Source organism: Nelumbo nucifera, chromosome 4, assembly GCF_055504915.1.
Source record: "Nelumbo nucifera cultivar China Antique chromosome 4, China Antique-T2T, whole genome shotgun sequence".
In the NCBI taxonomy this organism is placed as follows: Eukaryota; Viridiplantae; Streptophyta; class Magnoliopsida; order Proteales; family Nelumbonaceae; genus Nelumbo; species Nelumbo nucifera.
The window spans coordinates 26,975,385-26,989,507 of NC_142652.1; the positions used below are offsets into that span (position 1 = coordinate 26,975,385).

At 38.1% G+C, this 14,123-nt stretch overlaps 1 protein-coding gene across 1 annotated transcript; it reads left to right on the forward strand.

Annotated features, from left to right (window-relative positions):
• Window positions 1–11,315: 11,315 nt before the first annotated feature.
• LOC104602957 (ribulose bisphosphate carboxylase small subunit, chloroplastic-like) lies at window positions 11,316–12,251 on the forward strand. The gene is made up of 2 exons (XM_088902383.1): window positions 11,316–11,690; window positions 11,807–12,251. The coding sequence occupies exons 1-2, from the start codon at window positions 11,373–11,375 to the stop codon at window positions 12,035–12,037; spliced, it is 549 nt and encodes a 182-aa protein (XP_088758509.1). The 5' UTR covers window positions 11,316–11,372; the 3' UTR covers window positions 12,038–12,251.
• The last annotated feature ends 1,872 nt before the right edge of the window (window positions 12,252–14,123 follow it).

The following is a 14,123-nucleotide window of genomic DNA, read 5'->3' on the forward strand; positions in this document are numbered from 1 at the left end:
TCAAGCACTGTAGTTTCCCATGATCGCGACATCGTTGACGATAGCTATAGAGACGAGATTGAAGACAAAGAAGAGAATAAAGGGAAGATGAGAAATGGGTTTCCTTCGTCCTTTCATTTCGAAGAGTTGGGAGAGAGAAAGAATGAGAGAGACGGTGAGGGAGGGGAAAAGAAGAGAAGAAAGGGAAAACAATAGGTTTTAAGAGGAAAAAAAGCAAAAAAGAAAATAAAAAAAGTTTAGTGAGGTATTTTGGTAATTTAACACATTCCGTCATCTGACTTAGGGGGGTCTTTGTCGCAAAACAAAGTATAGGAGGTCTTTGTCACTAGGCCTGTTCATGGGTCGGGCTGGGCTTTTACTCTTCATTAATGGAAATATGTTAGGCCCGAGCCCGAGCCTGACCCGACCAACGAGCCTACAACTTGGGCCCGAGCCCGGCCCTGATAAAAAGCCCGAAGCCCGACCTAATAAAAAAATTAGAAATTTTCCCTATTCAATAATCAATATAAATCAGAATTTATTTACATTAAAAAAAGAATATAAATTCAATATAAATTCTGAATTCAATAATCAATATAAATCAGAATTTATTTACATTAAAAAAGAATATAAATTCTGAATTCAATAATCAATATAAATCAGAATTTATTTACATTGAAAAAGAATATAAAGAAGGGAAAGAGGATGTGGAGAAGAAGGGTTCGGCTGGAAAAAGAAGGGAAAGAGGCAAAGAGGTGAAAAAAAGAGGGGTATTCAACTAGGGTTTTTAGGTTTAATTATAGGTAGGGCCGGGCTATTTTGGCAAATCCCGAGCCTAGCTCGAATTTATTGCGGGCCGGGCTTTTTGGCCCGAAGTTAAGCCCGCAGGCCCATATACCTATTCAAGCCCGTCGGGCCACCCGGCCCATGAACAGGTCTATTTGTCACGTACCCCATAGTACAGGGTGACCATTGTTACTTCACCATCCATATATATATATATACGAGGATTTCATCATCCTGGGTTCTTATTTCTCAATTTTCGAAGCCAAATACTACTTGTTCCGGTGATTACATGGAGCAAGAAAAAAGGGTACCAGACACCATTTCTTTTGCATTATCATAACAAGAAGTCATCTACCAGATAACAAAAGTGGGTTTCTGGTAAAAGCTTCAGGAAGAGAGGAGTTTAATCTGGTTGCTTCTCAAAGATTTTTCAGCATTTACCAAACAATCGTCGTAGGAGAGTCTCTTGAAGGTTCTAGGCATCCCTTGTGCCGTTTTATGGAGTGCAAAACTATGAGAACACAGATAAAGTGACTTGACAACAGAAGTGCAGAACTATGAGAACACGTCATATGGATAGTGGACTCCTATATTATGTTGAGCTGATTTCCTCCGAGGAGAAGCAGAAATATAGACAACCTTCTGCTTTCTGATTTCCTATATTATGTTGAACACAGATAAAGTGACTTCAACATCCTTCTGCTTTCTTTTACTTTTTCTTTTTTATTTTTTGAATCCTACTCATACTGACATTGTCTGAATTATTCCAGTCATCCGTTCAAAATACACTTAGAAAGAGGGAATGAATCAAAGAATGCACATGATATTTCTGCAAAAGAAATGGTGAAGCTTAATAGCTTATTTATAGGAGATTCGAGTTTGATTTGCCGGAGACGGAAACGTCTGAAGCTTCCCCTGTTTACTCTGTGTTCTTAGGCTGAAATGGTATCAAGTAAGCCCGTCCGATAGTTCTTGGATTTCGATAGAATTTGATGAAGAAGAGCCATATGGAACGGCAGCAAAGCTCCCCCTTGATCTTTACCGCTCAGCCAATCTAACCCGGTTGGCCCCTATTCCTCCTCCACTACGATTCATCCTGTTCTGCAACCCTGGTAACTCTATAGGGAAAGTCTGATCGATGAACCCTTTAGCCGTTAATTCCTGCATCTTCAGCCTCCACCCTCCCATTCGAAAGCAGTTGCATCTGCTGCAGATGGATATGAAGTAGTGATGCAGCTGCATCTGCCTCGTAGAGACGGAGCAACTGCATCTGTGTCTCCATGTCCATCTCTTGGTTGGAATTTTGGGATTCGCCTATAGGAATCTTCCTCTTCCCGGAACCCTCTCATTCATCTCCACTCTGCATTTGCTGCTTTCCTTCCTTGCTCTGTCTGCACCCTTAGAGCAGATGTCTCCGATCCATCACTCCCAGATTGAATCCTTTCATGACACGAATCGAGGGTTGAGGGCCTCTAGTGAGACAAAAGAAAAACCCGCACGCACACCCCCCACGTTTCAAACGGCAAGCACTTGCCCCTGAGAGAGTGCATCGATGAACCCCTTCCATCGAAGGAAGGAGTTACATAGAAGACAACAGAGGTGGAGGTAGAAGGTTATTATCAAAACTTTAAAAAGATATCGGTCGCATGATGTCAGATGTGATGGCGTATTACGTAAAATTAACGGCATATGAGAGAATCTCAATTAGCTAAATAATAGGGTTAGTTTAAAAAATTTGCCCTAAAAAAAAGTTAAAATAGACTTGAGCTTTTTTAACAACATATAATTTGAACTGGACTTGATCCACCCTAATGCAAGGTTGGATTGAGCTGGATTTGGCATGTCTGGAACATTTTATATGCACCATCCACCAAAAAAAAGCGAATTGTCTAATACCCCTAATACATGTTGATCCATTAAACTTCCTCTCCCACCCCACAAACATACCCCTAGAAAAAAAGAAGTACAACTAGATGATACAAGCCCTGTACAATAGGAGGAGAAGGAATTATTGATATGTCAATTTTTTAACAATTAACTGATTCACCTCTTTAATGGATGAAGTCCTTGTACTGATATAACCTCATGCCTCTTCTCTGCAGCTTGGCGTTATTTTGGTCATTTGTGAAACAACCACTATTCATGGATATTTTCGAGGTATGTGTTCGTCAATATAATATTTGTTTATTTTTTATTTTATCAAAAGAAAAGGGAAACCGTGTCTGACAGGAGGTACCATTACCAAAGTTTAGGAGCTAATAGAATTTATTTTCCATTAAAAACACATTATTGGTACCTTGTTTCAGCCTAGTGGGCCGAAATTGCTATAGCGCAGAATTCATTTAACTTATGCGTCATCATCCACGTTGATTGATTGCCCGCCCAATATTAGGAATCAGGAATCAAGAATGTGAGTTAAGTGGGAGCAGAATTTTAGGCATCAGACTAAAAATTGTTCAGGAATCAGGATTGAAGACATGTTAGCCCTGCTCACTCAAGCCCCCCAAGGATAACAGAACAACTTCCTAAGTAAATGTGTTTTGTTTGGCTAAACATTAATTAGCGGGTATTTGATGTGTCATATTCAGGCAGAGTTGAAAACTGAGTCTTTGTGATTGAGAGATGGCGGCCCCACAGAAGAAATCTATGGACGACACGTTAGCTGACTGGATGGATGACATGCTGAAAGACGAAGGGAAGATCCTCGAGGCCAAAGCTGAAATTTAGAGTGCTATCCAATAAACAGGTTCGTGTTGCAGGGCTAAAAGATTATCTGGTGAAAGCTTGGAAGCTTAAAGACAACAAAGAAATTTCAGAGTTTGGGGTGGATTCTTATCTTGTAAGATGCAAATCTAGAGAGTTTCAATGACGATGCTGTCATTATTGAGAGATGTATTGCAGATAAGCCCCCGGATACAGATTGGGTTCTATTGACTGTTGGATTCGAATTTATGATCTCCCCATTAATTACCTCATCTTCAATGTCGGCATGGAGCTTGCAGTTAAAGTGGGGAAACCTTATGAGCCAAAACTGGAGGAGGCTGAGCTTTGGACTAAATATATTCGAATCAGAGTTAAGATGAATATTTACAAGGCGTTGGTTAAACAAAGGAAATACAAACTCCTAAATGGGGAGATAATCGATGTCACTTACAGATATGAGAGGATGCCCAGATTCTATTTTTTTTTTTCTGTGACAGAATTGGTCATTTAATTAAGGCTTGCTCTTTCAAGGTCGATCTGGAGGAGCGTATTGACAATGGAACTGATGAGGAGAAGAAGCAAACTTTGTCAAGGTACAATATGGCCCGCTACTCGGATGATCTCCAATCTGAAGCAAACCAATCACACAATCAGAAAAAGAAAAGTTCAAAGGAAAATTGACGATCCAAAGTCATCAAGGAGAGAGGAGTTTCAGCAGTAAGAAAGGAACTCGCGTTGGGAAACCCAACATTCGGTTTCCGGCTATAGTAGCGTTGGGATTAACAAAGAAAGTGTTTGGGAAGAAGAGAGAACGTCGGGGGAAGGCGAAAAGTCGGGGACCCGAATCGAGGGGGAGTTGGTTGGACTCCCAATCGATAGCGAAGTCCTAGAAAATAACGAACAGAAAATTCATAATGACTGCAACTTTACCCATGGTAGCAGAATGGATATTGATTCCACGTTATTGGGTGACGTGGATAAAGTTATTGAGTCTAGGGGAAAGGGTAATGACATGAAGGGAAAACACCTATGGGCCTAAATGGACCTGGATTGGTTAGTGATGAAGGGAAATTTGGTCCGAACTTGTAACAGGGAGACATGTGGACGTGATTCGGTATAAGTGACAACTCAACATGATCAGATTGGCGTGTGGACGTGACTAGACACAAATGACAGCTCAACATGATCAGTTCGCTACAAAGCAACCTCAGGTACCCTGTTACCTCGAATTAGAGTTACTTCGAGCTAATATCATCCCGAACTAAGATCACCTCAGTACCAGTTCGCAACCAGGATAACGGTACCAAGTCCACTACAGATCGAGTTCGGACAACTGGGCCCACCCCGAAAAGAGTTCACCTTGAGGCAAGCCTACCTCGGTGCAAGATCATCTTAGTACTAAGGCACTTCAGCATTCAGAGCAGGTCGAGTATGAAGAAAACGAGCTCAGGCAACTCGCCACCAAGTAGCCCGGCACTTCATAGGCAGCTCGCTACCTAGTCAGGCCGACCTCCGTGTGATAACCCCGAGGAGCTCACCACCGTACCCCGCATCTTACGGGATCGTACCTTAACGGCTATATTAGCTCACCCACTCCCCGATTCAAGCGGAGATGGGCAACCTTACCGGTTGGTGGCATTATCCCCATCTAACACGAAAGTGGATCCCATCACAGCGAGGATCCAGGAACTGGTCCACCAAACCCGCAGGGACTCTGGTATATAAAGACCTCACCCCCCAGGGGCGAAGGTATGATGTGTAATCTTTGCTCTCTAGCTCTCTAATTCTCTGATATCATCTTCAAGCTCTCTACTACGTGCTAACTTAGCCATCGGAGTGCCCCCGTCGGGTAAGCCACCCTGGGATCTCTGATTCATTTCTTGCAGGTTACTCAGTCCCTGTCATTGCTGGTAGCCAGATCGTCTCCAGCAGGGAGCAATCGGATTACGCCACATCAGTTACCACTATGGATGAGAATGAACCCCATGCACAGTTGTTCGTGGCAACTTTAAGAAAAGAGCAAGGTTACAAAAATCATTGGGCGATTTTCACTTTACCACAAAAAAATTATGAAGAGGCTACGGGGGCAAATCTTAATCTACCCCTAGGGGTGGATTCGAGTCGAGCTGAGCCAAATACTTGGCTATTCGAGCTTGGTTCGTTGAAATTGTGTAAGGCTCATGGTTTAAAGTATTGATATGATACGCCCCATATTGGGCATATCGCATTATATCTTTTGAAAACAATACGCTCCGAAACGCTTGTTTCCAGGTGTTTCAAAACCCCAACATTTTTTAATAAAAAAGCCTATTTTTAGCTTCCCAAAAAACCAAAATTTGAAAAAGAAACTAAAAAAAAAGAGTTTCAGGCGTTTCTAAGTACCAATACGATACTATCGATATGTGTATCGCATCGATACTTTGAACCTTGGTTAGGCTTGAGCTCGATTTGAGCTAGAGATTTGATCTTAACTTGGTTCAAAGCTCACAAATTCGAGCTCGGCTCAACTCGAGCTCTACTATAAGCCATGTTTTTTTTAATAAAAATAAAAATATAAAAATATTATTTATTTTACATACAAAAAATTAAGAATTATATTATTTATTATTATACATATAAAAAATAAATATACATATAATTTTTTTATTTTACATAATTATAAAATATCAATAAAAGTTATTTATTATATATATTTATATATGTATATGTATATGTATATAATAAAAAAATATTTATTTATTATACTAGGCTCGATTAGGCTCGCGAGCCTCACAAGCCAAGCTTTACTAGGCTCAAGCTCAACTCGATTAACAAACGAACCTATATATTAGGCTCAAGCTTGGCTCAAAGCTTAATTTAAACCGAGACAAGATGATCTTTTCATAAGCTGAGCTCAAATAACACATAAGAAGCTCGACTCGTGGCCACCCCTACCTGCCCCAAGCAAACATGAAAGTCTTAGCGTGGAATGGTCAAGGTGGTGGGAATTCCTCGACAATTCGACATCTTCAAAAGCTCCTTGCTGATTATAATGGATTTGGAATTCGAAGCTTGTGCGTTGTTGGAAGGTGTTTAATTCTGTCTGGAGATTGGGCTTTACTCAGTTTATTTTGAGGGGGATGTTTAGGCTGTGATTTAGGCTCTGTTGGAGACGTCGTCTCCTCTTCCTTGGCAGTTTGGCGTATTCAACATATGATCGCCAATTGCAAAGCTCTTCTTCATAGTTTCCCTCTCGATTCAGTGAGTTTTGTTCCTAAGAGCGCTAATCTGGTAAGCCATAACTTGGCTAATTTTGGTTTTAGATGTTTTTAGGTTTAACACCTATCAGTGTGTCCTAGACTCCTAGTCTCTTTGATGTCGATTGTTCTCTGAGCTCCTGTTTATGAAATAGCCTTCTCAGGCTTAAAAAAAATAGCGGGTATTTGATGACATGCATTTGATTGCCAAGGCTTTTTTAGACCTAAGGGTAAAGGTATGTGCAATATTTTAGAAACCGTCCCAAGATCGGAACCGTTTTGGTTATGGGTCAGCAATTCGATTATCTGGTATGAACGGATGGTCTATTGCAATTTAAAGAAGAATAAAAAATTAAAATAAAAACAGCCAATAACCATTGTTCAGGTTAAATGGGCCAACGGTTCAATTGCCTGACTAAGCGGCTCACCAATGGCTATGTGAATAACGCCAGAGACGATGATCATTCTAATGAATAAATGCAACATCTCGGATCAGTTACTGCAATGATTAGAGGTGACATGAATGTTTTAATTGTGTTAAACCTTTTTTCAGAGGTTTTGGCTTCGTTTGGATCAGGTGTAAAACGTCATTAGTGTAAAAGTACACTGGTGACATTTTACACTGAATTGTATAATAGGTGACTGTTGCATTTTGAAAACTATGATAAAAATGTGAAAAGTTTTATATCGATAAAATCGATGTGGTATTTGCATCGATAATCGATGTAAAACTTTATGCTTGATGAGGTTTTACATTGATTCACGATGTAAAACTTCATTCAAACGCCAATAAATCTAAACCGGGTGAAATTTTATATTGATTTTCATTTACACTCTTTCCAAACGCCAACAAAACTGAATCAGTGTAAATTTTTACATCGTTTTTAATTTACACCGATTCCAAATGCATCCTTTAGGTTTGAGAGTACTACTAATAGTATGACTGGCATTGAATCTATTGAAAAGGTTGGCTTTTACTGATAGTGTAAGATTTGGAGATGGGTTTATTGGCAAATTGAGTGTTTCATTGTGCTTTATATACTAGGGCAGTTAATAGAGGAATGATTATTTTTGCTGATTTGCCTTATTATCAATTACATGCTTTTACACTCCACAAAGCCTCCTCGTCGTCAAAATACTCTGACCATCAGAAAAGATTTTCACCGGAGAAGGAACATGAACTACCGTCGGTAGGAGATATAATAGAATGGCAACTTTATAATTTGCAAGCCTCACTCCCTCCACAATTGGTAACTGAAATTTCAATACTGGTTGTGGAAAGTGTGAAAAGAAATTCTCATGCCAATAAGGAAAAAGGAAGGTGACTTCGCTAATCACGCTGCTGATTAGTCGCTCTCTAAGTTTATGGAGTCATCAGTTATTAGAAAAAACCTGGCCAACACATTACAAGTTGATATGGTTTCCATTAATAAAGGCAATCATGAGAGGGAGTGCATCTTGTCCAGTATTGGGCCCATAAAAAAGCTCATATTGATCCAAGTGATGACAATCTCCATGGGCCAAGCAATTTTAACGGAGGAGGTAAACACTGCCCACATCTGTTTAGTACAGAGCGGTGAAAATAGCGAGTATGCTAAAGATTTTAGGCCCACTGGGTTGAGCAATGTTCTATATAAAATTGTGGCAAAAATTATTACTAAAAGGTTAAAACTTGTGATGACCAAACTAATATCCCCTTTTTTATAGCACTTAATTGCATTTCAACAACTTAATTGGTAGTATTAGGTGGCATTTGGTAAGTTTTTTGTGCGGTCTTCTAGACTTTGGTAAGTTCAAAAGAATGAAAATTGGTCTTTTCCCGTTCGATAACCAAAAGTTAGAAAGATGAGAAGACACATGCACGAAAAGACCTAGAAAGACCGAAAATGCCAAATTTTGAGAAGTTTCAAATGAAGCTTTCTGATCTTTCTGAATGATATATAGCCTTGAAACATGTTTTTAAAAACCCGGTAGACCAAGCCACTTACTAAACGGTCTTTGTTTTTAAAGACAAAACCCGAAAAACTTAATACGTCTTTTGGTCATCTAGGCTATTAGAATATCTTTCTAAAAAGATTTTCCAAATGGCACCTTAGTTAGTGGACAACCCAGGGCCAGTTTTAGAAATAAATAATTATTTATTTTTTAATTAAAAATAATCTTTATTATTAGTACTATTATTGTTATTTAAAATAATAATACTAATAATAAAATATTATAATTATTATTAATATTTATTAAGTAATAATGAAATTATTATTATTACTACTACTACTACTACTATTATTATTATTATTGTTGTTGTTGTTGTTGTTTTTGTTGTGATTGTTATTAAATAGATGACAATAATGAGGGCATTAATGTCATTTTATCATATCTGAAATGCGTCTTATTTTGTAAGACATGAAACTGGGTCTTACCAATTCAAATATGAATTTATGTTTCAGATCCTCTAATCAAACTTAAGCTTAAACACCACGAGTATCTAAAAAGTAAAGTAGTGTTATCAAACACCACCTTAGCATTTATTTTTCCTTTACCAATTTGCAAGATTGGTGTGGTTTGGCTCAAACCTATGCAATAGAACTGAAGCCCATCCCCATTGTGATTTACATGGGTGGTTGGTTGACTAGCTGAACAGTAACAGTGATAATATTATTGATGTTATCATTGGATTGGGAAGTGTTTCACTATCTTGTGATATATTTGTTTGGCCAGGGATAACATGGTCTTCAAAAACTCCCTGTGGTCTCGGAAATATACTGTTAATACTTGGGCCCATTACATCAGGTCAACTGTAAACCATGCCATGAAGATTTCTCAACCACCCTAGATCCATGGTTTGAGCTCTCAAGTAATTAAAGTGGATAAAGCCACTAATGATCTTCCTTATATTGCGTTTATTTTTGGTATAAATGTGAATCGACGTAAAATTTCATCATTGATTTACATTTGCACACGTTTGTTTTCAATATAAATACAGACCGGTGTAACATTCCACTCCTGGTTTGTATTTTCATGCATTTGTTTTTAGTATAATGTTTACATCGAAAATCAATGTATTATTTACATCGATTTTAATTCCATCGGTTGAGTTTTACATGAATGAATTTTCCATCAAAAACAAACATAACCTTAAGGTAAATTTTGATGGTGAAACCTCTAGGACAAAGCCAGGACTTGGTATTGTGATTCGTGATGAGATGGGGTCAATTTTTCCCTCGTACAATCCCAATGGAATCTCAACCAGCTGCTGTTACTGAAGCTTTGGCTCTCTTGGAGAGCCTTATGTTTACCACTGATCTTGGACTCTCTAACGTCCTCTTTCAAGGTGATGCTGAAGTTTTAGTCAAGCTCTTGTTGGGGAGGATACTCCCAATTGACACCGCTAATTGTGATGGACTGAGGTATTCATCATTCACCATTGAATCTTACTTTTTCTAAAAGCATAAATGTTAAGGATGCCAACTGATTAATTGATAAGGTCTTTGACTGGTTGCAATGGAGACTTAAAGTTTAGTTTGGAAGGAGTATGTAGAATGAAAAACTTTATATTTAATATTATTTTGTATATATTTATAATGTACACATTTGTATTTATACTCCTTCTAAATTGGGCCTTAGGATTGAATCCTGCCTGGACCACACGGTTGAGGGGATTATGACCTTATGGGTTTGGGGGATGGGCTACGCCTGTTGTACAGCCCCATGGATAAAAAATAAAAGAGCGTTGGGAACCAAAGATCCAACGATGGAAACCAGTGGTATACAATCAACTTTTAGGACCCCCCTCATTTTCCAATGAAAGGAACACATAAGAACCTCAAGATACAAATGGACAAAGTGGATAATTTTTTATTTTTTTTTTTGTGGAGGACAATACAATAAACTTGGAAAGGACGCGGCGAAATCATATCATCAAACCACAACATGTGAGAGATGTAAATTTGCCGGGAAATTATGAACACAAAAATAATAAAATAAATAAAAACAAAACCCAGCTAGCCAGTAACCACCGTATATGCACCATGTAAGCTTTATTTAAAAGCTCTGTTCCACAAAAATTTCAAGTCCACCAGCATTTCAACTTTAATTTTTAAGTAATTATAGTGTATGTTTAAGCAAATTAACGACGATATAACTTTTGGAAGCATCTAAATTAAAGCAATCTTTTTTCATGCTTTAATATGAATTTACTCGGTTATCTCCTTATTATAGCTCCTTTTCCTTTGGGTTAAATTTGAATAATTAAAATCCATAATCTCAAGTCATAGGTAGGTAGTATTCATACAATCCGTAACACATATTTTATTATAAAGAAAAGCTGAACGATGATTACATATTCAATTATTTTCCTCCTATATCCTAGGAGAAGAAAGAGGAGCCATGCCACGTGGCATGCATTGAAGGTGGTGCCTAACGATAAGACCCTAATCCAGTTTCACTCTCCTTGTGTGGTCATGGCGAAGTGTAATCCTATCCTCTTCCACATCCAACAGCTAGCACTAGTTTACCATGTACTAGATGAATTTGTGACCATTGGATGCATGATAAAGTATGGTAAGAAAGAAGACAGTTTGCCTTGCCACTATATATTTGCAGGGTAGGAGTCGAAGCTCTCTCAAGCTTCAATTGATTAAGTAGTGTGTTTGCAAAGAAGGTAGGGAAATGGCTTCCTCCGTGCTCTCATCGGCAGCTGTTGCCACCGTGAGCCGTGCCACCCCGGCTCAGGCCAGCATGGTGGCACCTTTCAGCGGACTCAAGTCAGCAGCTGCCTTCCCTGTGACCCGCAAGGCCAACAACGACATCAGCTCCCTCCCCAGCAACGGTGGCAGAGTTCAGTGCATGCAGGTGTGGCCACCACTCGGAAAGAAGAAGTTCGAGACCCTGTCTTACCTCCCACCACTCTCTCCTGAATCATTGGCAAAGGAAGTTGACTACCTCCTGCGCATGGGATGGATTCCTTGCTTGGAGTTCGAGTTGGAGGTCTGTAATTATTTTAATTTTTAATTGTAGTGGCCGGATTTGTATCTGCGTTTTCTTAATTATTAATCTGTGGTGGTGACAGTTTGGTCTGTTTGGTGTTGTGTGAATGATTGTAGCATGGATTCGTGTACCGCGAGAACAACAGATCCCCTGGGTACTACGACGGGCGCTACTGGACCATGTGGAAGCTGCCCATGTTCGGCTGCACTGACTCGTCTCAGGTGTTGGCAGAGCTGGAAGAGGCCAAGAAAGCCTACCCCAACGCCTTCATCCGGATCATCGGTTTCGACAACAAGCGCCAAGTGCAGTGCATCAGTTTCATTGCCTACAAGCCTCCTAGCTTCTAAACTTTTAAGGGTCAGCCTTGGGTTGGGTGTCCTGAGAACCCTGCCTCTTCCTCTTTCAATGGAATTTCTCTATGTTTATTTGTCGACTCTACTACACATAATTATATAGGAGACAGTGTGGGCGAAATGTACATTGAAGAGCAATACATAGAATGAGCAACTACTGTCCTCTTTTTGCAAAACTAAAGTTTCTTGAATCTATCCTTCTCGACCACGTACTTTGTACTCTCTCCATTTCATTAATAATGCACAAGTGAGAATGGGTAGTAGGCGGAGTCTATAGAAGATCTCACAATTATGGAGTTATTGAAGTAGGCGGAGTCTTTTCCATTAATATAGGTGTACAATGGCCCGCCTCGTAATCGAAAGATGCAACAAAAGGCCATTCCCTCGATCCTCTTGATGCTTGATCAAATTTCAAAATTTAATTAGCCAGGAAAAATGATTTCAATTGGGTGACAGAAGTAATTAATTGTTGGACCCAAAGGAAACAAGACAAAAAATAAAAAAATAAAAAGAATTTAAGAAAATAAAACAGGCATCATATAAAAAAGAGCAATATTTCCAAGTACACTCGAGCAAACAATTAAGGTCATTTGTGCAATAATTGTTGACCGTTTGATCTGCCTGAGAATGGGGCGCACATTAGATGGGGTCCACTGACAATACCTTCAGTTCTGCTCAATTACAATTTCACCACCGCTTCTATGGGATGTCTTTTCAGCCATGACACCTCTTTTCTGCCACCGCAATTGAATTATTTAAAATTGAAGACCATGCATGAGATAACTCAATGTCATATTTTCCCTCACCTTGGTTCAATAAATCATAACAGTGGGAGATTAAGGAGGATGTAGCTAATAAAATTAGAGTAGAATGGAAAAAATGGATTGTATATTTGGAACATAAGGTTATGTTTGGTTTAATTTTCATTTTTTTTATTCTTATTTAAGATGAAATTTTAAAATAGATAAGAATGGGTAAAAATGGGTAAAATGAGAAAATATTACTATGAACCAAATGTTTTTTTTCCTAAAAAATGAATTCTTTTCAAATTAGCAAGTGCCTTACGTTGTTTATTTTCATTCTTAAAAATTGTGTTAGCATTCATTAACCACCAGCCTAGGTCTCCAAAATCATTAGCATAGATGTTTACCAGTAGGGCTATCAATTGGATTAGATCCGGTCCAATCCAATATTGGTCCATTTATAAATAGACAGAACCAAATCCATAGAACAAGTCCAATCTAATCCAAATAAAATACAAATGGACCAGATTGGGTCCAATCCAATCCAAATTGAATCAAACACCAAAATAAAATAAAAAATCCAGAAAATATATAAAATAAACTACAAACACCTACAATCCAGTCCGGTTCAATTAAAATGCAAATGGACCAGATTAGGTCCTATTCAATCCAAAGTGAATGAATAAAAGCACTTTTCTAAAAGTTCTTTCATAAAAGTACTTTTGTAAATGTACTTTCATAAAAGTATTTTGATAAAAATACTTTCATAAAAGTGCTTTCGTAAAAGTGCTTTTGTAAAAGTGCTTTTGTAAAAGTGCTTTTGTAAAATTACTTTTATAAAAGTACTTTCGTAAAAGAGTATTGTAAGTGTTTTTGTAAAAGTACTTTCGGAAAAGTGCTTCCATAAAAGTGCTTTTGTATAAGCACTTTAAGAGCTTTCATAAAAGTACTTTTATAAAAGTGATTTCGTAAAAGTACTTTTATAAAAGTGATTTCGTAAAAGTACTTTTGTAAAAGTGTTTTTGTAAAAGTACTTTTGTATAAGTGCTTTTGTAAAAGCACTTTTCATAAAATTACTTTTATAAAAGTACTTTTGTAAAAGTGCTTTCATGTAAAAAGTACTTTTATAAAAGTGCTCTTATAAAAGTACTTTGCTTTCGTAAAAGTAATTTTCATAAAATTACTTTTATAAAAGTGCTTTCGAGAAAATGTTTTCATAAAAGTGTTTTTATGCTGATGGTTTCTAACCATTGGCATTGAGTTTCTTTAAAGAATGAAAATGGGCAAGATGGGACATGATATTTTTCATGCTGTAGGCTACCCCAATTTTTGTGCTA

Coding starts and splice junctions, on each gene's coding strand:
- LOC104602957 (XM_088902383.1), top strand. CDS start 11,373: ATGGCTTCCTCCGTGCTCTCATCGGCAGCTGTTGCCACCGTGAGCCGT. Junction 11,691..11,806: donor GCTTGGAGTTCGAGTTGGAG/GTCTGTAATTAT, acceptor GAATGATTGTAG/CATGGATTCGTGTACCGCGA.